The following is a 24,398-nucleotide window of genomic DNA, read 5'->3' on the forward strand; positions in this document are numbered from 1 at the left end:
GTTTAACAAAAATAATAATTAAAGAGAATCCGGAAGACAGCAAAGTCACCTTCCATTTGCAGGGCTGAGAGGGGAAGCGGCAGATGTTTCAGAGAGCTTCTAAATAAAATTACAGCCCTCGCAAGATTGATTAGCAGCGTCCCAGCTGTCCCATTATCACTGAAGCTGGGATTGATGATGTCCTTAAAAGCAAATCATTGAGTGGAAGGGCGCCCGCCATAATAGCCCTGAAAAGTTAAACTCTAGGTATCGTCTGCGCATTTGAATTTCTGCCGGGCTGCATTTGGAGCACAGAGCACGAAATTTCCCACTGTAAACATCTAGAACTCTGGAAACTTCTGCTTTGATTTTGTTCTATGAAGACAAACAGCAGCTACATTTGATGAAAAAAAGATTTCTTTTTTACTATTTGGACCAAACGTGGCCACTGTTTTTATTTTTAATCCAAACAAACGTTCCAAGATTTCTGGCCACTTTAAAGCAAATTAAAAACTTCCAGCTTCCTTTGAACTGTGTGGCTTGGCTCCCACATTTGAGTCATCAGGAGGTATCTGCTTCCTGGGCATCTTTACTGCAGACCAGCTCACAGCTGGTGGCCCTTCTTGCGAACTAAGCTGCGTTGGTGGATATAAAACTTGACCCAGATAAATTTCTCATAAACTTCTCATCCTTGCCTTGGTGGAGTAGCTATGCCATCTGACACCCGGGGGCACAAAATTTTTTTATACCTCCTCATATGACATCTTAGAGGCCTCCAAAGGCACTTCCAGTTTTTGCTGCAAACCAGAAGTGCCTTTTGGAGGCCTCCAGTAGGCCTTCTTAGGTGCAGGGGGGGGGGGGAGCACTGGGTGCTTTCTGAATTCTTGGTTACCACACCTTGAGAGGGTGTGTAGAGGCCTAAGACAGCCCCTCAAGGTGTAGTACCCAGGGTAATGTACCTCCCCTGCCCGCACTTAGCTATGCCACTGGCTTGCCTTCAAAACCCTCCATGGCTCTGGGGCATGCCAGTCATCTTGCTGCCCTCTCCGCCCCTGCCCCTGAAGTAATTGCGGTGACACAGTGGAGAAGAAGCAGGCAACCTGACTCCAAGCCGCTGTGATGAGAATGGCCGCAGACACCGCAGTCATTCTCGGCCTGGTTGCAAACTGCTTGCAGCAAAGACAGCCAAAGCAGGTGGCCTTGGTCTGAATGGCTTGCCTGCGAAGGGGGGCGGGCAAGACCCTGCTGGCCATGGCTGGAGCGGCATTGCCATCCCCACAGAGTGCAGTCCAGGCTCACAGCATCCCACGACCCCCTTAGCTATGCAACTATGGCCTTGCACCCCACACCTCTCTGCTCCCGTATCCTGCCTCATACCTATCTATGACCTTTGCCATACCTGGTCCACAACCCTCAGCCTTCCAATGGCGCCCTGCCTTCAAACACCTCCAAACCGCCTCCCTTGCTGCCTCTTTTACCTGGGAAATACCTCCCAGAACACCTGTGTGATGCCATCTTTCTCACCTCCTTTAAACGCTTCCTCAGAAACCACCTTTCTTTGACTTTGCCACAGTCTCCTATACCACAATTTCCAATGCTCCACTGGTAACCAGGTACGTGATAAACAGGCTTCCACAATCTTGGTTGCCACCCTCACCCTGGTAAGCACTTTCCTGCCCTCAGGTTGTGCATTCTCAGTGCTGGAGCTCCGTGTAGAGCTGAGAGAGGATTGCTCTGAAAGGTGAAATATATAATAATAATACAGGTATTTATATACCACCTTTCTAGGTCCTCAGATTTCTCCTCAAACTTTATTCAAGGCGGTTTACATAGGCAGGCTAATTTAAATCCCTGTAGGGATTTTTACAATTGAAAGAAGGTTCTATCTTCCAAAGAACCACAACATTCAGATGTTTCTTTCTGATCTGGTTTCACATTCTGGCCTCCATCCTCCCACGCTCAGAGCAGATGCAATAACTCGGCTCAGCTTGTCAGCTGCTTCAAGGTTGCACGGTGCCGGTGGCCTCGAACTGGCGACCTTCGGATGTTATCTTCGGGCAAATGGAGGCTCAACCCTCTAGACCAGACCTCCTGCCCCTCCTGCCCCTGCCCCAACATAAGAAGAAAAGCTCAGAATTGTCTGCCTACTGTATCAGTAGGTTACAGGAGTGGCCAAACTTGCTTAATGGAAAAGGCACAGACAATAAATGTCAGATGCTTGAGAGCCACAATACTTAAACATTTAAATTCATATTACATTTATTACATTTAACATATTACATATTACATATTACATATTACATTTAACCCAGTGACTCTCAGTTTATACCCAGTAAATAACAATAAAGCTTGAAAATGTCTTATTTACCTTTTATGTTAGTTGTGACGTAAAAAGGAGATCAGCTAACTTATTTTCGAGAGCCACACATTTTATGTCAAAGAGCAGCATGTGGACACTTCTGTTACAGAACATCTTGACTGAACAGAGCCAAACCAGCAAACCCTGCACTTCCCTTTTCTGCTTTGAGGGGAAAAAGAAGGCGGCAAGAGACTTCCTTGCCCCCTGCTCAGTCATAAGGCTCAGGGCAGCGATGCCAAGCAGCTGCCAAAATAAAATAAATTAACACCACTTCAGAGCAGGACGAAGAGAGGCCCTGGATTCATTTGGCCAAGGACTAAGGGCCCACAACTTTCAAGACTGCAATTCCCCATTCATCCAGAAGCATGCATTAAGCAGATATGGGAAAACCAACCCTTTAATCACACTAATTGCAAGGGGGGCAGTATGGTTATAAGGAATACAAGCTTGCACTCTACTAAATTGAAATTGCTGTCCTTTGCAGGGCACCAGCACCCACTTTTCCACACCCGATTTGCTTGATCCTCCAAGGCAGGGTGCCCAAACCCCGGCCCTGGGGCCACATGCGGCCCTTGAGGCCTCTCAATGCGGCTCTCAGGGATACCCCAGTCTCCAATGAGCCTCTGGCCCTCCGGAGATTTGTTGGAGCCCGCACTGGCCCGACGCAACTGCTCTCAGCGTGAGGGTGACTGTTTGATCTCTCATGTGTGCGATGAGGGCTTCCTCCACTGCTTGCTGTTTCATGTCTGTGATGCAGTAGCCGCAGAAAAGGAAAGGCCAGCCTTGCTTTGTGCAAGGCCTTCTATAGGCCTTGAGCTATTGCAAAACCTTCTTAATTCATTAATATAAGTTCATCTTTAATATATTCATTTATGTATACTTATGTATACCAAGATCCAGGTCTACAGAGCTTGTGTCCTGAGTACACTTCTGTACTGCAGCGAGTCATGGACTCTCTGCTCACAACAAGAGAGGAAACTGAACGCTTTCCACATGCGCTGCCTCCGACGCATTCTCAGCATCACCTGGCAGGACAAAGTTCCTAACAACACAGTCCTGGAACGTGCTGGAATCCCTAGCATGTATTCACTGCTGAAACAGAGATGCCTGCGTTGGCTCGGTCATGTCGTGAGAATGGATGATGGGCGGATCCCAAAGGATCTCCTCTATGGAGAACTCGTGCAAGGAAAGCGCCCTACAGGTAGACCACAGCTGCGATACAAGGACATCTGCAAGAGGGATCTGAAGGCCTTAGGAATGGACCTCAACAAGTGGGAAACCCTGGCCTCTGAGCGGCTTGCTTGGAGGCAGGCTGTGCAGCATGGCCTTTCCCAGTTTGAAAAGACACTTGGCCAACAGTCTGAGGCAAAGAGGCAAAGAAGGAAGGCCCATAGCCAGGGAGACAGACCAGGGACAGACTGCACTTGCTCCCAGTGTGGAAGGGATTGTCACTCCCGGATTGGCCTTTTCAGCCACACTAGACACTGTGCCAGAACCACCTTGCAGAGCGCGATACCATAGTCTTTCGAGACTGAAGGTTGCCTCTATATATATATATATATATATATATATATATATATATATATATATACTTATGTAAATGTATTCAAATTTTAAAGATAAATTAATTCTTTTTTCCCCGGCTCCCGACACAGTGTCAGAGAGATAATGAGGCCCTCTTGCCAAAAACTTTGAACACCCCTGCTCCAAGGTATGAAACAGAAATGCCTCTGAATGCTGGAATTATGAAATGCTAGATAGTAGATAATCTAGTAAAAATACTAGATGATGACAACCGCATGAATAGGATGGAGACACAGGACTCCCGAGATAGGAGATCCAGCTTGCGAAAAAATCTGAAACCTCACACCAATATTTAAAATATTTATATCCTCCCTCTCCTATCAGTCATAAGGTAGCTCACAAAGAACAAAATGTTTTAGAAATAGAGCAGTGGAAATAGTGTAGTTGACTGAACTGTGGGCACATAGGCATAGAACGTAAAGCCTATGCCTCCATTTTTTTTTCCTGACTCAAAAAACTACTAAGGACGAGACAAGGGGGCCACCTACTGTCCACATTCTGCCACTTGGTTGCATTCCAAGGTACATCCTTGACAGTAAGAAGCCCAAAATGCATGGATTTTTTTTTTTTTGCTGAAACTCAGATTGCTTGAGGCTATTTTTCTATGCACGTCCTGAGCCAAGCTGAAAAGAGAAGCAATAGCAGCTAGCCAGGTATCATTAAAAAACAACAATTCTGGTGGTTGGCAACCTTCAGTCTCAAAAGACTATGGTATAAGCCTACAGCACCCGGTATTCCCCTGCAGTCTCCCATCCAAGTACTAACCAGGCCTGACCCTGCTTAGCTTCTGAGAATCAGACAAGATTGGGCATGTGCAGGGTAAAAGTTGCTGCAGAAAAATCAACAACATACTGCTTAAAATCTAGCGTATGCATCAAAAGCATTACAGTATATGGCATGGTGGTGTTCAATCTGTCTTCTTGTTCTGCTTGTCAGTTCTATTTTTAAGAAAAAAAATAACTGAAACTGACCTCTTGAAAGCTCACTTTACCTTTGTGAGCACAGAAAGAACAAGCAGGAGCTACTAGGCCCAGATGACATACAGATGGTGCTATATGCCTGCCAAGAGATGCTTTATCTCTAAGTTCCCACGCAAAACATCGCCAAGCATGTAGTTGCCAATTAGAATGGACAAGAAAATCCATTGCCTGGAGGCCACTGACATGTGAGCAATATGAGAAACTGGAAGGCAGAAATGGGATGCATTCACAACTACAGGGACATACCAAAAGCAATTCTTTTCAGGGCTGAGCTTTCAGTCTGCAAATATATTTATTTTATCCTGCCTTCCTCTCTGGATGGAGCTGCAAGGCAACATATACGAGGCGGTGTGTCTCATTCAGATGTAACACCAGAGAGCTTAGCAAGCTGGGTGCATAATGTGCCATCAGAACATTCCTTGGGCCCAGGCAGCCACTGAACATGGTGCATAGTAAAAGAGTGTCTCTGAGAATGTACAGAAAACAAAGCTGAGTCCCTGATGACATCCCCCAATGTCAGTACAAGATGCTGGCTTTCTCCCCTATTGTGCTGAAGTTGTGTGCTCTTCCAATCAGGGCTGTGGTTGTGTTAATCTCACCAGGCTATGAAACTGCTCAATGACACCTGCTCAGTTTCACTGAGGAGTGCCAAATGCGTGGAAGGAAATACATGGATAAGTAAAGAAAAAACATAGGACCGAGACCAAGAACTGTCTTGCATGTGTATTGTTTATTTTATTTTATATTTCTTTCCATCCTCCCAAAATACAAAAATGATTTGGGAAAGCCGAGGAAGACTGCTGTCAGCATCACTTGCCAACAAAGGGAAGAAAGAAGGAGTGTGGTATACAGTCAGTGTTTAAATGGTTTTTGATTCCAGGACAGCAGCATCTTTTAAGGGCTGGTTCAGTCCCCACGGACCTCCCATGGGAGTGCTTTTGGCAGGACTGCTGTGGAGGAAGCACAGCTGTATAAACCCACCATATCCAAAACAGATCTCGCAGTTGGAAGTTTCAGAAAATTATTCCTGAGCAGCATCACACTGAGCTTCTGCTTCAGGTGAATGACATAATCCACTCCTATATTCCAATGTACACACAAAATATCCATATGCACAAAAGATCTTCCATTCCCACAAGGTGTTTGCTTTGTTTTTGTTGTTTTAAACAAACTTGCCCTGCCAAGAAGCACTTCAAGTGCACTCTCCCCTGAAGTGCAATCTATTTATCTCATTTTAACCACAGAAATGGGGAGAAAGATGTTCACACACATGGCCATACACATAAATTGGAGCAAGCAGCAACGCAGGCAACGGAATGGGGCAGGGAATGGAGTGTGTGCTATAGCTACCTGTGGGCCCCCGCCTACAAAGGCCTCTGGTGCCCCCACCAGAGTAAACTACCTGTGGCGACTTGTTTTCGGCACACGTCTTGCAATTTCTGGGATTCTGCCATCAGAGATGTTACATTTTCAAATGCCACACTCGGGAGATCCAACTGGTCTTTTTTTCCCCAGGTCTCTTCATGTTTAAAACAAAAAACAAAAACCAAACTAGACATTCTGAGAAGTCTTAACAGCGATTCCTTGACAGCAAGGTCTTCTTACATGGCTGGGCTTAGAAACACTAAATTAAATGCACTTTGCATGATATAAAAGGAACTCATGTTTCTAGAGGGAAAATTGAGAAACAAGGATACTTTTTTTTCGTTGTAAAATAAAAAATCTCTGTGTTATCCAAGTCTTGCGAGTGAGGCTGGAGAGGGACACGCACCTTGAGGCCTGTTTCCATGCTGCCTTGTCTCAGGGTCCTGTACTACCAGAACTCCCTCGGCAAGATCAGAGTACGGAGTTTGAATCATGAGGGGCAGATGGGCTTATCCACAAGCCCCATCTGAAGTACTCCAAATTTAGCCAAATCGCACCCACCCTCCACAGCCTTCTAACAATGGGAGGTATGGAGACTGTCATAGAATGTAAGGGGCTAGAGCTCCCTCTACCCCTCCCCTGGAAAAATTAAGGATTGGGCTAGATTTGCCATATTTAAACAGATTTGACACAAATGCTTCCGATCCCCTGCACTAAAACACCACTAGATTTGGTCAACTGCCGCTTAGACATGTAAAAAGCTGCATTTTTGCTCCAAACAGCTAAGCGTGATGAAAAAGAAAACCTAGTATTTTAGAAAGCGCTGTCCGTAAGGGCCTGTAATTGCCCCACTTGATCTATCTTCCTCCTCCTATTTATCCCTCCCTGCCACCCCAGAGCAGGCTGTTCAGGAGTTTCTTCCTGAACATGTCACCTGAATATTTCAGGTATCTACTCCAGGCTATGGTCTGCACCCCTTTGACTCGTGCTCTATATAAGAGATCCATAGGAAGCGCTGATCCATTGCAAACTGCCTGAAAGGTTGAAAGAGCAGCAGGAATTTCTAAGCCATCAAGAACTGCTTTGCGCCATCAGATCGACCAAGAGGTCTTCAGGTTTCTCTTCCTCACTAGACCTATTCTGCCCCATTCTCATTGTTCGGAGTACAACTGTAAGGCTCCAAGCACAGGTGTTCTGTAGCACAGGATCAGCTCTCCCTGTTCTGCTAGGCCACCAGCTAAACATCCCACATAATTAGAGAGCAGCCAGGGCCCAGAACATGCAAGTGTGTGTCATGCAAGAATGGTGACAAAGAGCCTTTTCTATAAGCTGCTCCACCCACTCCAGAGGAAGTCAAATTTCACCCAAATGGTCACAATCTGCACTTCACGCCCATCCCAGAAGAGGAAAATGCAGCCTCACAAAAGCATTGTGGTCAAGAGAAAGCCACCCCGGCAAACATAGGTTCCATGGACCATGTTAGAGTCTCCGAGAGCTTCCACAGGTCAATCTGCTGGCTACAACGCACTGCGTGTTCCACCACCATGCCTGCATTTCCACACAGAGCAAACCAGTCAAAATTGAACTCTGCCTTTGGCTGCCCAACATGGGGTGAGGTTCAGCTCAACCACCTGCCACAAGGTAATAACACAGCTGAACACCATTACCCAACCACCGTGGGTACATTCTACCAAGTGGACTAAGAGTAGCAAACCACCAATTGCCCAAGACCAAATGGGATGCAAAGCCTTTGAAGATGTGGCCAAGAGTCTTTCATCATCTGTTTACAAGCCCCTTGCATTGCTAGAGCACATGAGGTCCACCACACTGCCCTTGAGAGCCAAAAAATGAATGTAGGAATGACTCTGGATTTTGAAGAAACCCACTAGTTCATTTAGCTGCCAATGGGGAGGGACAAAGTGTTTTTGAAATGTCATAAAAACAAAATAAATATGCAGTTCTTTAAAAAATAAAATAAAATCCTAGTCCTGTCACTGCAGCCCCCACCCTGCCCCATCCTATTTGCAAATAAGCCATGTTGCTTTCATGTCTTGTGGGGCTACAGTCAGCCATCAGTTGCCAAAATTATGGCAGCCCCAAAGATTCCGACATTTTGTCCAATCAGCTTCATCTGGTTCCAGAATTCCACTCGGCGAGAGTCATACCAGTAGCCCAAGTTGCCATCAATGAAGAGAACGACCAGAGGAAGAATGACAGACAGGATCTGGGCAGCTGTGGTGATGTAGTAACCGGACAGGAAAGAGAGGGCGAGGACACCGTACAGGACAAAAAGAAGCTGCAAGGCGATTTCTCCACCTGGGATGCCACTGAGATAGGCCAAGCGGTCTTCTTTGCTGTGCTGAAGAGAGTAGGCCTGAAAATGCACACAGAAAAATGGGGCAAAAAGGTTAGATCTGCTGTCATTGCAAACAGCTGCTATACAATTCCCACCTCCCTTGTAATCCCCTGCCCCATCAGGCTGGAGAGTTATGGGTCCTTTGTATCAGACCAATGGGAACCCGGTCTCCCTCATCATTAACCTACATCGGTCTTTGGTCATTTGCAATGAGCCCAAAATCGGTGAGAACATCTCCCTCCACAGTTTGGACCAGATCTTTCTCTGGAACGGTTCCATCAAGTGGTGGTTCTTTTCTGGTGTATCTCTCATGTTGGATGACTATATCATGCACATTCTTTCCCCATTGGTTGATCTGAACAATCACAGTGTAGGATACCTGGAAAGGCTATTTAGGAAGCAAAATGGTCTTCTTTTGTCAGTAAGGCTAATACATGGGCTCTCTCATAAGTAAACAAGCATTTACTAAGTATGTAGTACATATATAAGAAGTGGACAGTACAATGTACTTCCATCCAAAAAAGGCATCTGCTTCCAAACCCAGGCAACCAACCAGAGATACACAGCCATACTAATGGACTGCACAATTATCTGTTAATCCAGAACAGTCCTGGATCTTCTAAATTCTTGCCTATCCTGGTGCAAAACTCAATACACTAGTTGGAGGACATCAAACCGAGCATTTGTGTGCTTCTACACACCCCTTGCACCCAGCGTTCCATCTGCTGCGCCCGATCCTGGATGACCTCGCCTGTGGCAGACTTCAGAGGGGCAATTTTCTTCTGTGTTGGACCTAGGGCTTGCTTGATACCATCATACATCCCCTTGATGTTGCCCGTGTCAGCTGCTATCTGTATCTCGGAACAGAGCTGGAGCCAGTAGTCGTTAGCACATCTCCTGGCAGTCTGTTGGACTTTGCTGCGAGCAGTTCGGAGGACCTGCAGGTTGCGCTCACTGGGACAGACCTTGTATGCTGCTTGAGCTCTCCTCTTTTCCTCAATGACTGGTGTCAACTCCTCAGAGTGGGCTTCAAACCAGTCTGCCGCCTTGTTGGTCTTCTTGCCGAATATGGACAAGGCGGTGTTGTAAACGGTATTCTTGAAATGTTCCCATCTGCTGGATGCGTTTGCGTCGGCCGGGCCTGGAAGAGATTCCTCAAGCGCTTGTGCAAATTCCTCCACTTTTCTCTGATCCCGGGTCTTGCTGGTATCAATGCGAGGTCTTCCTTCCTTTTTCGTGTGATACAGTCGCTTTGTTTGCAGTTTCACTCTGCTGCACACCAGGGAGTGGTCAGTGTCGCAGGCAGCACCATGATAACTGCGTGTGATCTTGATGCTGGGAAGGCTGGAGCGTCTGGTGAGGATCAGGTCGAGCTGGTGCCAGTGCTTTGATCTTGGATGTCTCCAAGAGACTCTATGTTGGGGCTTTGTGTTGAAGAATGTGTTGCTGACACAGAGACCGTGATGACAGCAAAACTCTAGCAGGCGTTGGCCATTTTCGTTCATCCTCCCAGTGCCAAACTGACCTAAGCAAGTGGGCCATGAACTGTTATCAGCACCAACTCTAGCATTGAAATCGCCGAGGATGAACAATGGCTCTTTTACAGGGATTTTCTTGACAGTGGTGGCCAGGTCATCATAGAATTTGTCTTTGGCTTCTGCTGGAGACGACAGAGTCGGTGCATAAGCACTGATGAGAGTGATAGGTCCTGCTGATGACTGGAGCTGCAGGGACAAAATTCTTTCACTTCCCACAGTAGGTGGGATGATGGATTTCAGCAGGGTATTTCTGACCGCAAAGCCAACGCCATGTTCCCTGGTTTCGTTTGGTGGTTTTCCCTGCCAGAAAAATGAGAAATTTCTCTCCTTGACAGATCCGGAATCTGGCAGCCTAGTCTCTTGAAGGGCGACGATGTCCATCTGCAGTCTGCTCAGCTCCATGTCGATGACAGCTGTTTTGCGTGCGTCGTCTATTTCTTGCAGGTCATCAGAGAAGCCAGGTGTCATTGTCCTAACGTTCCAGGTGCCCAGCTTTAGGGCAGTAGTTTTCTGTTTTCTGTTGCATGGTGCAGAGTTGTCGATCCGCTTGTCGGTTTTCACCCTAAACCCCACGCACCCCATGAGGTTAACGGACCGTGGCGAGGCAACACCTTACTGGCTGGGGACTGCCCAGCTTAAGGCGGGCGGTAGCTGCCCAATGAGATGCAATGATCTCTCCCACCGTCGGAAGCAGCCCCTGGCGTCATGCTCTACGCCAATCGAGCAAAGACTTATAACCGGTAAACTGCTGCTTCCCGTGTTGTGCCGACGCTGTATGGCGAAGTTGGAGTGCAGCACTACTCTGAGCTATATTCCAGAGAAAATGTAGTCACCGAAGAAGCACTGAACAACATTGAGTGCCTGCCTGTGCTGGAAGAGCTTGACAGTGAACCAACCCTAGAAGAACTTCACGTGGCCCTGGACTCCCTTGCCTTTGGCAAGGCACCTGGAAAAGACAGCATCCCTGCTGAAGTCCTAAAATGCTGCAAAGAGATCATCGTCACTGAGCTGCATGAAATCCTCTGTCTCTGCTGGAGAGAAGGTGGAGTACCTCAAGACATGAGGGATGCAAACATCATCACGCTGTACAAGAACAAAGGTGACAGGGGTGACTGCAACAACTACCGCGGCATCTCTCTCCTTAGCGTTGTAGGAAAGCTGTTTGCCCGAGTTGTACTAAAGAGGCTCCAGGTACTTGCAGAGAGCGTCTATCCAGAATCGCAGTGTGGATTCCGAGCCAACAGGTCCACCACTGATATGGTATTCTCCCTTAGACAACTGCAGGAGAAATGCAGGGAACAACGACAGCCACTCTTTATAGCCTTCATAGATCTCACAAAGGCTTTCGACCTGGTCAGCAGAGACGGCCTCTTCAAGATTCTCCCCAAGATTGGATGTCCACCCAGGCTCCTCAGCATCATCAGATCTTTCCACAAGGACATGAAGGGCACTGTTGTCTTCGATGGCTCCACATCAGACCCTTTTGACATCCGAAGCGGAGTGAAGCAGGGCTGTGTTCTTGCACCAACCTTGTTTGGGATTTTCTTCGCTGTCCTGCTGAAGCAGGCCTTTGGAACTGCAACAGAAGGCATCTATCTCCGGACCAGATCAGACGGAAAGCTCTTCAACCTCTCCAGACTGAGAGCAAAATCCAAAGTCCAGCTGAAATGTCTGCGTGACTTCCTCTTTGCCGACGATGCAGCTGTCACTACCCACTCTGCCAAAGATCTCCAGCAGCTCATGGATCGTTTTAGCAAGGCCTGCCAAGATTTTGGACTGACAATCAGCCTGAAGAAAACACAGGTCATGGTTCAGGATGTGGACTCACCTCCCTGCATTACAATCTCTGAGCATGAACTGGAGGTTGTCCATGACTTTGTGTACCTTGGCTCAACGATCTCCGACACTCATTCTCTCGATGCCAAGCTAAACAGGCGCATCGGTAAAGCAGCTACCACGTTTTCCAGACTCACAAAGAGAGTCTGGGCCAACAAGAAGCTGACGGAACATACCAAGATCCAGGTCTACAGAGCTTGCGTCCTGAGTACACTTCTGTACTGCAGCGAGTCATGGACTCTTTGCTCACAACAGGAGAGGAAACTGAGCGCTTTCCACATGCGCTGCCTCCGACGCATCCTCGGCATCACCTGGCAGGACAAAGTTCCAAACAACACAGTCCTGGAACGTGCTGGAATCCCTAGCATGTATTCACTGCTGAAACAGAGACGCCTGCGTTGGCTTGGTCATGTCGTGAGAATGGATGATGGCCGGATCCCAAAGGATCTCCTCTATGGAGAACTCGTGCAAGGAAAGCGCCCTACAGGTAGACCACAGCTGCGATACAAGGACATCTGCAAGAGGGATCTGAAGGCCTTAGGGATGGACCTCAACAAGTGGGAAACCCTGGCCTCTGAGCGGCCCGCTTGGAGGCAGGCTGTGCAGCATGGCCTTTCCCAGTTTGAAGAGACACTTTGCCAACAGTCTGAGGCTAAGAGGCAAAGAAGGAAGGCCCATAGCCAGGGAGACAGACCAGGGACAGACTGCACTTGCTCCCGGTGTGGAAGGGATTGTCACTCCCGGATTGGCCTTTTCAGCCACACTAGACGCTGTGCCAGAACCACCTTTCAGAGCGCGATACCATAGTCTTTCGAGACTGAAGGTTGCCAATACAATATACACACCCCTTGGTAATGAGATGCAAACCCACCTTAGAATAGGGGTGGGCTGGGTTACCGATGCCCAGTAACACACACCCCCATGTCACCTTCCACCTGCCCCACAGCTGTAACAATGTCCCATTTAGGTTGGGGTTTCAAGGGGTGAAGGGAGTGGGAAATATGTGTAGCTCAGCACTCCCTTTCCTTTTCTTTCACAGCCCAGACACACTGGCTTCACAACCATCCACACAATTCCCCAATAATATCCTAGCTCAGCATCAAACTATTCTAACAGCTACAATCATGCCAGAAAGGTTGGCTGAATGCTGGTTGCGTAAGGGAGAAAAGAGCTCCTGAAGGTGAGGGGGACGGGGAATGTGCCAGCAAAGAAGGTTGCTGCAATGGTTGGGTTGTTCCAAGGTGAGGGGGGTGGGGAATGTGCCAGCAAAGAAGGTTGCTGCAATGGTTGGGTTGATCCTTTGCTCCATCCATCAGCTCTAGATGAACTTGACAGTTACTAGGTGCTATGGCAGAGCCCCCAAAAGCAAACCACAAATTCAGACAAGCTATCTGCAACTAGACAATTGCTAACTGTGTAAACTCGAGGGCCCTTACGAATCCAGAAAGGTGGTACAGAAATCCAATATATAAATGCAGATCTATTTTAAACCAGAACTTTTTCTTTACATGCATGTATACAGCCTTCCTCAAATGCGTCACGTAACTGAGGGCGGAATCCTAACCAACTTTCCAACACTGACATAGCTGTGTCAATGTGGCATGGACTGCATTCTGCAGTGGGGAGACAGTCAAGGAGGCCTCCTCAAGGTAAAGCCATGTTTTTGTTACCTTGGGGATGCATTGCAGCTAGGTCAAGGGCACAATCCTAATCCCTTATGTCAGTGCTTTCCAGTACTGACATAAAGGCAATGCAGCTCTGAGGTAAGGAAACAAACATTCCCTTACTTTGAGGAGGCCTCAGTGAGTGACATCCAACTGCAGGATGCAGCACATGTCCCACTGGCACTGCTAAGCCAGAGCTGGAAAGCACTGACATAAGGGGTTAGGACTGCGCCTTAAGTTACTTAAAATGAAAGCAATCTAGACAAACACCACTGCTACTTGGAAAAATTTTAAGCTTGCAACAGATATCTTCCCTTCTCCCTCCTTTTTCTGGTGGCGTTTTTGGCAAGAGAGGGCTACCTAAAGAGTCTTTAGAGCACATACCATGCAAATGAGGTAGATGCCAATGAAAACTTGCCCGGTGGACTGCAGCGACCTGTTCCGTGGTTTCTGGCGGTAGATCTCACCAGCGCCACTCGCCAAGACCAGGAAGCCACCAATGATGGCGATGGTCCGCGAATACATTCTAATCTGTATGGGTGCCACAAAACAGGTACAACAGTTACTGAAAGCAAAACAGGACTTGCTAAACAGACAGGAACCAGGGATGCTGTTTTTTATTGCATAGCCATGACCGTAATCACTGTCATTTGGCCTCCAGCACAGAATCCACATATGATGTCCTGAGCTTTGGGAAAGGGTGGAGTAAAAATTAGATAAATATATGTTACATTCATGCAAGATTGGTCTATGGGCAACCAGTCGTGATAAGCTAGAAATGAACCTTCCACATCCAGTATCTCTCTCTCATCATGCAGTGCTATGGGCAAACACTGAGTTGGTCTCTACCATTTCCTCTAAGCATGTTGAGGACATTTGGATGGCCTCTGCTGGTGACATGAAATGGTGTGTCCCACAGAAAAGGAGAAGCCCAAAGGTGCTTGTATCATCAACTCTTGAAGGGGCCACCAGTGGCAGGAACTAATTCTGCTGTTTGATTGATGGCACTGTAAACCAGCTTGAATGCCTTGACAGAAAGATGGTACATCAGCAGCAGCAGAATTCTGGTTTGATCCAGCAAGGTAGTTTGGATAGTACAGTCGTTCCCGAACGTTTTAGCACTGGCACCCACTTTTTAAAATGATAGTATATTGGGACCCACCTAGGTTTACCGGATTTTTTAAAAAGGAGATCTAGAAAATAATAATATTTTATCTATTTATTTATAAGTAATAATAACCAGAAAAAAAATCCCCAAACATTTATCTCCCTATATTTACATATGCTTGCAAACAGCAAGAGTTGAGCTCTTTGCAGGATAATTAGCAGCTTCAGTATCTGATTTTTGAATAGCCTCAGAACTTCAAGCAATTAGTTATCTGATCTTTCCCTTGGGCAACCTCCCAAAAATCAGGCTGCGACTCACCAGTGGGTTCCGACCCACAGTTTAGGAACCACTGGCTAGTATAAAACAACCAAAGGAAGTGCTTTTGCTCCTGTCCTAAACTTAGCAGGAAGCCAATCGAAAGAAAAAGGTGGATGCAAAGGTTATGCGCTGCTAAAACTCCTTCAACCCATTTCTGCCCAGCCCACAGATGTATACATTTGATCCCTGTTGCGTATATGCAACATTGGGTAGAAATGGCTTAATGTGACAAGGGGAAAACTTAAGAAAAGAAGCAACAGAAAGTTACCCTGTGACCCCGAGCACTGGTAAACAGTGCAAAAATTGGCACACTGGCTTCTGAAAAAAAAAAAAACCAAGACATAGGGAAGAATCAAGTAATAACCCTGTGCTCTCTAATGCAATCCACCATCAGCCTTTGACAGCCAATGAGCCACAGGGTTTCTCACCTTCAGCCAATCGCCGTAGTGTGCGTGGCCCCCAATATATGCTGCATACGTGCTGACAGCCAACTGTAGGGCAGCTCCCAGAGCAAACCACCGTCGCTTCACCCCAAAGGACATGAAACTGGCACACAACACTGCGGCACCCATGTCAAAATAGAGAAACGGGACAGGAATGTCTGGTTTTCTGGGCAAGGAAATAAATGCAGACAATTAATGCACATGGCAAAAGAAATCAACACCACACGAGGAAAAAAACCAGACTCCATTTTTTATTCCAGACCTCCCATTTTATTTTATTTATGACTCCATTCTGATACAACTCCAATTGTCTGGAATTGTCAGTACCTGTTGTAGATGTACAGCAGATGTATATTTTAAAGCCACTAGAAATTAAACATCGAAACACAGGTATCTGTACAGACTGTGGAACTCGCCACCACATTATGCTATTATAAAGCAGTGAAATCAGAGAGATCTTAAGAAATTACTCCAATGCTCCCTCCTAAACAAACACCATCAGCCACAGAAACATAATCCCTCTTTTGCTTCTTTTTCTCTTTTGTTCTGTCATCATCTCTCTTCGGGCCCCTTCTCCCATATCCCAGTTTAATTCAGTGATATGTCACAGGTATGACAAGAAATGCACCTGTTTGCCAATATGTTCAGGAATCTATTTAACTACTCAGGTATCCGTCACAAGGGCTTGTAAACAACCACCACAATAATTGCCTGCAGCAACAAGAGTTGTCTCCAGGCAATATGGCATGAAAGCTTTTGGAAAAAGAAAGGCTGTTTTTGTTTCAGGCTATCAACATGTCACAGGTGAGGAATGCAAGTCTATGCATGCAGGCAGGCAGGCTACTTTAGCAAACCAGCAACTTTTGTGAACAAAGGAAAACTACCAACCCACATTCCCCCCCCCCTTTCTCTGCAGTTTTCCCCCAGATGAAACAGTACACTTCCCCCTTATCCATCCTCATACTCAACACCTTTCACTGCCCAATATCACTTCTCCCCCCCCCCCATACAAGCTGCCTTCTCCAAAATCTCTGATCATCACTAAGTGACCAATGGAGCAGATTTGTTCTCAGTCACTTAAGACAGTAGGATCAGGGAAAGGGATTTGAAGTGCCACAAGGGACATTTCAATTCAGCATTAGGAAGAATTTCCTGAGACTACAAGTTGTTGAACAATAGAGCAGTCTGCCTCAGAAGACAGTACACTTTCCACTCTTGGAAGTCTATTAATAGAGGTTGGGTAGCCATTTATTGTAGCTGTGGTCAGCCTGCATTGGCAAGGGGTAGGAATCCATGATCCTGTCAGGAACCTTCAAGTTCTAGGACTGCTATTTGCAATCTACTGATGCTCCTTCTTCACCTACTAAGACTCAATTTCTCATTCACACAGTCTGATGTTCCTCAGTCCTTCTCCAGATACAGGGTGAGTATCCCTTATTATCCAGACTGCTTGGGATGGGAAGGCATCTGGATTTCAGATTTGTCTGGATTTTGGAATGATTGCATACATATACAGGTCCAGCCTATTTATTTATACACGGATTTTTTTATGCACGGATTTGACTCAACATGAATGGCCCCTGCAAATGAGAAGGAATGTGCTGATCCCTGGAGAAGGGGAAAATGCATCCCTTTAAAAGTTTAAAAAACTGAACAGTCCTTTAACAATAGCCTCCTTAATGAGAGGGGGGGGGGCAAGCTGGCTGACAATCCATCAGTCCTTCTCTCTCCAGCGGACCCCTCCCTTCCCGCTGAGCAGGTGAAAGAAAGGTGATCACTTTGCATTGATGAAGGAAGGGGCTGAGTGAAGCGCCTTTGTTAAGCGCTTGCAGGAGGACTGATTGATGGATTGTCTTCTTAATGACTCTTATCTTACATCACAAAGGTCAACAAGGCTGTTTTTAAATCACCAAGCAAAGAAACTTTGTTTTTTAAATTGATTTGCTATAGAGAGTTTTTTGCCATCCAAGTGAGTGCTTGGAAGGGAACCCATTCAAATAATGAGGTTCAGCCTGTAATGAGAAATGTTTTCTGTTGCTCTTTTCACTGTTATCCATACAGGTGTCTGCTGGTCTCTTGGACATTTTTCAACAAGGCCTGTACACATGCATACAGAGCAGAGAACAGAACTTACAGCTTGTACCTGCACTGTACATGGGAATGAGCACAGGACCTTCTAAGACAGCCATTTTCAACCAGTGTGCCATGACACATTTGTAGGTGCGCCACGGGTGTTTGGGGGAGGGTTATTTATTAGTAGGGCTGTTGGGGGATATAAACCTCCCACTGGCAAAGTGGTGCGCCTGTTCAAAAACTGATGCTGTGCTTTGACCATTTTAGTGCCTTGTCAGTGTGTCATGAAATTGAAAATCGCTGTTCTAAGAGTTCACACACAGAAAGTTTTTTAACAGTCTTGGACAAAAACGTCTGTATTTTGGAATAGTCCGGATTTTGGATACCTGAATAAGAGGTAACCGACCTGTACCAGAATGGGATGCAAGGGCTGTCACCTCCCACGACTACATCACCCCCCCAATGCCTGCTCTCACACCATCTTCTCACACTGCTCTTCTACTCCAAGATCCCCCCATAACCTCTCTCCTAAACCCCACATCCCACCCCAAGGACATAAGAACATAAGAAGAGCCCCGCTGGATCAGGCCATAGGCCCATCTAGTCCATCTTCTTGTATCTCACAGTGGCCCATCAGATGCCTCAGGGAGCACCCAAGACAACAAGAGACCTGCATCCTGGTGCCCTCCCTTGTACCTGGCATTCTGAGGTGGCCTCCTTCTAAGACCAGGAGGTTGCACAGACCCATCACGACTTGGGACCTTTTCCTCCATACATCTGTCCAACCCCCTTTTAAAGTCATCCAGGTACCAGCCCCACATCCAGTGGCAAGGAGTTCCACAGATTAACCAATTGACTCCCCCACCCAAACCAGGCATCCAGGTCAGGTACCAGCACCACATCCAGTGGCAAGGAGTTCCAAAGATTAACCAGTTTACTCCCGCATACAGGCCAGGTACCAGCACCACATCTAGTGGCAAGGAGTCCCACAGATTAACCAATTAACTCCCCCACCCAGACCACCACCACGAGCCTTGCTCTTTCCCACCCACCGCTGTCTCCCCCACTCCCCATGAGAGGCTCTACTCTCCGCCTGCTCCCAAGCCTGCGGGCGCTCTGCACATGCTCAGAGGCGCCCTTGCCACCCTCCAGCGTTGGAGCCGCCCGCCCTCCTCCCACCTGCGGGCTTCGGCGCGCTCGGCGTTGAGCAGGAGGCCGTTGAGGCAGTGCCAGAAAGGGAAGCGCGTGAGCAGCACCGAGCCGACCCGCATCAGCAGCCGCAGCGCCCCGCGCCGCCGCATCCCGGAACCCCCGTTGCCCGCCGCCATCTTGCTGTCGGGCGGAACTGCTCTCGCGTTCCCGCCTACCAAGCCGGGCTGCCCTCAGTCCGACACAGCGTCGCTCCGACTGCGGCCACATGTCCAAAATGCTCCGGCCGGGAACTGGCGCTGCAACGCCAAAGGTTCCGCCGCTTCTCCTTACACTTGAACCAGCCAGGCGCAAAGACAAGACTGCTGTGCTGGCAGCCTTGCTTGGGAAGCCTGGCCTGTGCCCACAGGACCTCCCCACCTGGACCCTGCTTCCCCGGCTCCTGCAAGAACTGCTGGGGTGATATGTGCAAGGCACTGTACAGAGTACAAGAGGGCAGATCCCTGCCCCGAGGAGCTTACTTACCATCCAAAACAGCCCTTTCCAACCACTGGGCCATGGCACTCTGGGGTGCCATGAATGGTCTGCAGGTGTGCCGTGGGACTTTTGGGGAGGGTCATTTATTAGTAGGCCCATTGGCGGTTGTGAGCCCCCCACCAACAGCACGGTGTGTCTTGTCAATTGCCAGCAAACAGATGGTGGGTCTTGACAAGCTCAGTACAATTTTAGTGCAAACCACTTTGTGAACTTCTCCTTGTAAAGCTGTACAAAATCCTATCAGCATCAGCATCATCAATAATAATAATACCTTGTCAGTGTGCCATGAGATGAAAAAGGTCAAAAATCACTGATCTAAAATATGACACAAGGGACACAATTGAGAGTAACAAGGCAGATGTGAAGGGGAGGGAGAGAATGTGTATTTATTTCAGTTACATGTACTTAGACTGAGTAGGAGCCAAAGGCATTATGGCAGTGGTTCTCAAACATTTTAGCACTGGGAGCCACTTTTTAGAAGGACAATCTGACAAGTCCCACCAGAAGTTATGTCATTAACCTAGAAGGGGTGGCAGGGCCAGAAGTGACATCATCAAGCAGGAAAATTTTTAACAATCCTAGACTGCAATCCTATTCACACTTACCCAGGAGTAAGCCCCATTGTCTATCATTGTTAAAAGCATATACATATTAGGGCACAATCCTAACCAGGTCTACTCAGAAGTAAATCCTATTTTGTTCAATGGGGCCATACTCAGGAAAGTATGGTTAGGATTGCAGCCTGAGCCTGTTAAAAGTACAGCTCTGTAACATTTCCCCAAATGCAGTCACATACCATGGCATCACCAAGACTAATATATTCAAAATAAAATATAGAAATGAATGGGGACCCCCCTGAGATTGGTTCATGACCCACTCAGTGGGTCCCAACCCACAGTTTGAGAAACACTGCAAAATGGCAAATTTAGAGCCCAATCTAGATGGTGTATGTGGTTTTACACCACATTTACACCAATCTAGAGCATATCTACTCAGACGTAAACTGTATTAAAGTCAATTTGGCTTTTACTCCCACGTAAGTATGGTTAGGATTGTGGCCTTAGAGGAGAGATTTAAAGGCAATAAAAGAGGGGGTTCAAGAAGGCAACTCCTGGAGCAGCAAAGGCAGAGGGAGGGGTATTACCTTCTAAGAAACTGGAGACCTCTGGCTAGCTGAGAATGAAGTACAGAAGCAACTGTCATAGCCAGGGACAGATCAAGATATGAAAATGAAGACATAGCAGATCCACATCCACTTTTCTTTCTTCAATTTATTCCAGTGGATTAAAACCCATTTTTTCCTGGCCCACAAGTGTACACATTTGTCCCCTTTGGTATATATGCAGTGTTGAACAAGAATGGCTTAAGAGCCCAATCCTATGCATGTCTACTGAGAAGTAAGTCTCAATAATAGTCAATGGGGCTTACTCCCAGGAAAGCATGAACAGGATTGTAGCCTAAGCCATTTCTGCCCAACATTGCATATACGAAACAGGGACCACATGTGTACAACTGTGGGCCGGGCAAAAATTGGTTTTAAAAAAAATTTAAAAACCTGAGACAAATTTCCTGGTGATGTTTCCAGGACTGCTGCCTTTTCCACTGCTGGCAATACAGGGAAGATCCCCATGTGGGTTTGTTTACTCATTTGCATATGCTAATTCCAGTAAATATAGGCACATTTCAAATTCGCACTGAGAGAGAGCTTTTATATGTAAGGAGTCATGAGCCTTACCTGCAGGCATATACCACACGTTGCCATCTTTCCTTATAACAATTATTGATCTAATCTTTTACTAAGAGCCCAATCCTGAGGTCCGCGGCGCGGAGCCATGCCACAGTCGCAAACATGCCATAAGGTAAGCTTGGTCGCCGCTAAAGGGAGTAGCCCCATTGCAGGGCTGCTTCCCTTACTCGGGGGAAGGGGATGAACGTCCCCTTCTCCCGAGAAGCCTCCCATGGTAGCACGGGCGGCGCAGGATCCCTCCGTGGAGCTGCAGAGGCCTGGGCGCTGTAGGCAGCTCAGGATTGGGCTGTTAATATCCTGCCTGCCTCTTCTATACTTAGCAACTGAAATTATTGGAAAGGTACCGCATACACCATTTCTCCTCTAAGGGCCATTTCAATTACTCCTCTGAAAACTTTTAGGTTTGTATTCCCTGTCGCCTTGAGTCATCTGTGGTCCTTTGCCATTCAGCTGTTGTGGTGGACATACAAACTGGAAGTGCTATTTGTTTAAAATGGCAAAGAAAAAAAAAAACTACACACAGTAGAATATGTGAGACATACAAGGGCATATTTTAAAAATAATTACATTTTCATTATCAACAGTCAGAACCCATGTTAAAAACTGAAACAGAAAGCTTGGAATGTACACGGCATCTACATACAAGCAAATGATACCGAGTGGCGTCACTAGAGGTTGCATCACACAATGCGGGAAGCCAGCGCATCACCCCCAAGATGGACCTCCTCCTCCCAGGCGGTGGGAGTGGTGATGCGCTGGAGTTTTGGCTATAATGTTTGATAGAATAGAGATATTTCAACGCAGTTTCATTGCATTCTGCATGAAATTGCACATCAAATTATATATAACATGATGGTATTATTTGAAAATACCAAGCTTTAAAAAATTTTGGCCAGTAGTGGCGTCACCCCCCCACCCGTGTGTGTCACCTGGTGTGGCCTGCACCCCCCACACCCCGCTGGCGACACCACTGACTTAGGTGGGAGTAACATGATCTGCCAAAGGTCTATGAGAGTCCACTTTCTGGGCAGTAAAACCTTCAGTAGAAAAAGGGCCAGAGTGCCAGGACATTACTGGTATCCAAACCAATGAAATTAGCATGCTGCATAGCATCAGGTGAGAATAATGCAATGAACCACCAGATCTCTTAAAATATTGTCCATGCAGTGCCAATTCTGAGTTGTAAATAGTTTAATGGGAAAAGAGCCCAGAACACCTAGTTCTGAGACATTTCACACCATCAAAATGATACATCAGCCAAAACACAAATGACGCTGCTTGCAGTCTCTGAAAAATCCACCTTACAAAGCCAATTCTGGTCAGTAAACGGTTTACTAGGTAGGGGGAAGCAGCCCAGAATGCGAATCCAAGACCCCCCCCCAAGCAAACACACTGAGGGCTCAATCCTATCAAACTTTCCAGTGCCGATGCAGCCACGGCGCAACCCAGAGGTAAGGGAACAAGCATTTCCCTACCTTGAGGAGGCCTCTGTGATTGCCCTCCCATCACAGGATGCAGCACATACCCCATTGGCATGGCTGCATCAGTGCTGGAAAGGAAAGGATAGGACTGGGCCCTGAAACTCCTCAGGGAGCTAGATAGAAATAATACAATGAGTTACCAGATGTCTAACAAATCCATGTTCCAGTGTCTGTTCCAACCACAAATTTAAGCCATTTCTGCTCAACGTTGCATATATGCAACAGGGACCAATGTGTACACCTGGGGGCTGGGCAAAAATTGGTTAATTAAAAAAGACCCCAAAACATTCAGCTCTGAGCATCCCCCCCAAAAAAATAAATAAATTGTAAGGTCTTATAGGAAAAGATGGAAATAATGTACCTGTTACTTTTCTATCCTACCTTTCCTCCATCAGGGAACTCAAGGGGCCATAACTAAGATTCTCAGATTGTCCCTCATCCAGGCACCGACCAGCCCCAGACCTGCTTAGTTTCAGCATGGTTATTACCAACACAGTCCTACACACGTGTACTCAGAAGCATCTTATTGTGTTCAATGAGGTTTACTTCGGTATAAGATTGTATCCTGCATCACATTCCTTTTGATTGTGCCAGAACAAGAAGCAACCTGTTCCAGGCAAAGGAGTTCATGAATAAATCTATGATGTTGGCAACCTTCAGTCTCGAAAGACTATGGTATCGCGCTCTGAATGGTGGTTCTGGAACAGCATCTAGTGTGGCTGAAAAGGCCAATTCGGGAGTGACAATCCCTTCCACAACGGGAGCAAGTGCAGTCTGTCCCAGGTCTGTCTCCCTGGCTATGGGCCTTCCTTCTTTGCCTCTTAGCCTCAGACTGTTGGCCAAGTGTCTCTTCAAACTGGGAAAGGCCATGCTGCACAGCCTGCCTCCAAGCTGGCCGCTCAGAGGCCAGGGTTTCCCACTTGTTGAGGTCCACTCCTAAGGCCTTCAGATCCCTCTTGCAGATGTCCTTGTATCGCAGCTGTGGTCTACCTGTAGGGCGCTTTCCTTGCACGAGTTCTCCATAGAGGAGATCCTTTGGGATCCGGCCATCATAAATCTATGATAATTAGGGGAAATTATACATTTTACCAATATTGGATTCTGAACTCAGGTGAAGCTGATAAGGTCAACTTCACCAATGTGTGTGTTTTTTCCTATCTTCCCCCCCCCCATGTATACCTAGACCAAGTGTACCAAATAGCACATAAGAAAAACAGATGAGACAATGGTGAAACTGACAAATCTTTCCGCAATCCTGGCAGTTTTCCCAAAGTGCAAAGGAAATGACTCTATGACACGATCAGGAAAATGAACAAGTCTGGGAAAGGTGCCATGCAGCACCTGTAAATAGTGACCAAAGAAACACACTCTTTTTCAAACACATCATCTAGAGAGAGCAGTGATTAAAATGTGTGGGGAAAAGTCATTCCCAAATGTACATAATTCTACAGGGGAGGCATGGGAGAATAATGGCTTTGAAGAGGTCTAAAAATGCACATCATATAGAACATACTTGCTTACAGGTGACACCAAAGGAAAATAAAAAGAGGAAGGATGAAAGGAGATCATACATCCACCTTCCCTTGTGATAAATTAGTTGGTTTAAAAACCTGATCCAAGTGCATTTAAGGTCCCAATTCTATCCAACTTTCCATTACCAGTGCAGCCATGCCAATGGGGCATGTGCTCCATCCTGTAGAGGAAGGACAGTCACAGAAGCCTCCTCAAGGTATGGGAACATTTGATCCCTTATCTTGGGGTTATATTGCAGCTATACCGGTGCTGGAAAGTTGGATAGGATTGGGCCCTAAATCTGCATACCTGCCTTTCACACATGCATATTGATAGGGGGCAAGGAACTCAAAAGCACATCAAGCTCCA

General features: G+C 46.9%; 1 protein-coding gene across 1 annotated transcript; it reads right to left on the reverse strand.

Moving 5' to 3' along the window:
- Window positions 1-5,621: 5,621 nt before the first annotated feature.
- Window positions 5,622-18,932, reverse strand: TMEM101 (transmembrane protein 101). The gene is made up of 4 exons (XM_066628417.1): window positions 18,783-18,932; window positions 15,516-15,696; window positions 14,046-14,192; window positions 5,622-8,641 (listed from the first exon to the last, which is right to left on the reverse strand). The coding sequence occupies exons 1-4, from the start codon at window positions 18,929-18,931 to the stop codon at window positions 8,333-8,335; spliced, it is 786 nt and encodes a 261-aa protein (XP_066484514.1). The 5' UTR covers window position 18,932; the 3' UTR covers window positions 5,622-8,332.
- Between the last annotated feature and the right edge of the window lie 5,466 nt (window positions 18,933-24,398).

This window comes from Tiliqua scincoides, chromosome 5 (assembly GCF_035046505.1).
Source record: "Tiliqua scincoides isolate rTilSci1 chromosome 5, rTilSci1.hap2, whole genome shotgun sequence".
Classification (NCBI taxonomy): Eukaryota; Metazoa; Chordata; class Lepidosauria; order Squamata; family Scincidae; genus Tiliqua; species Tiliqua scincoides.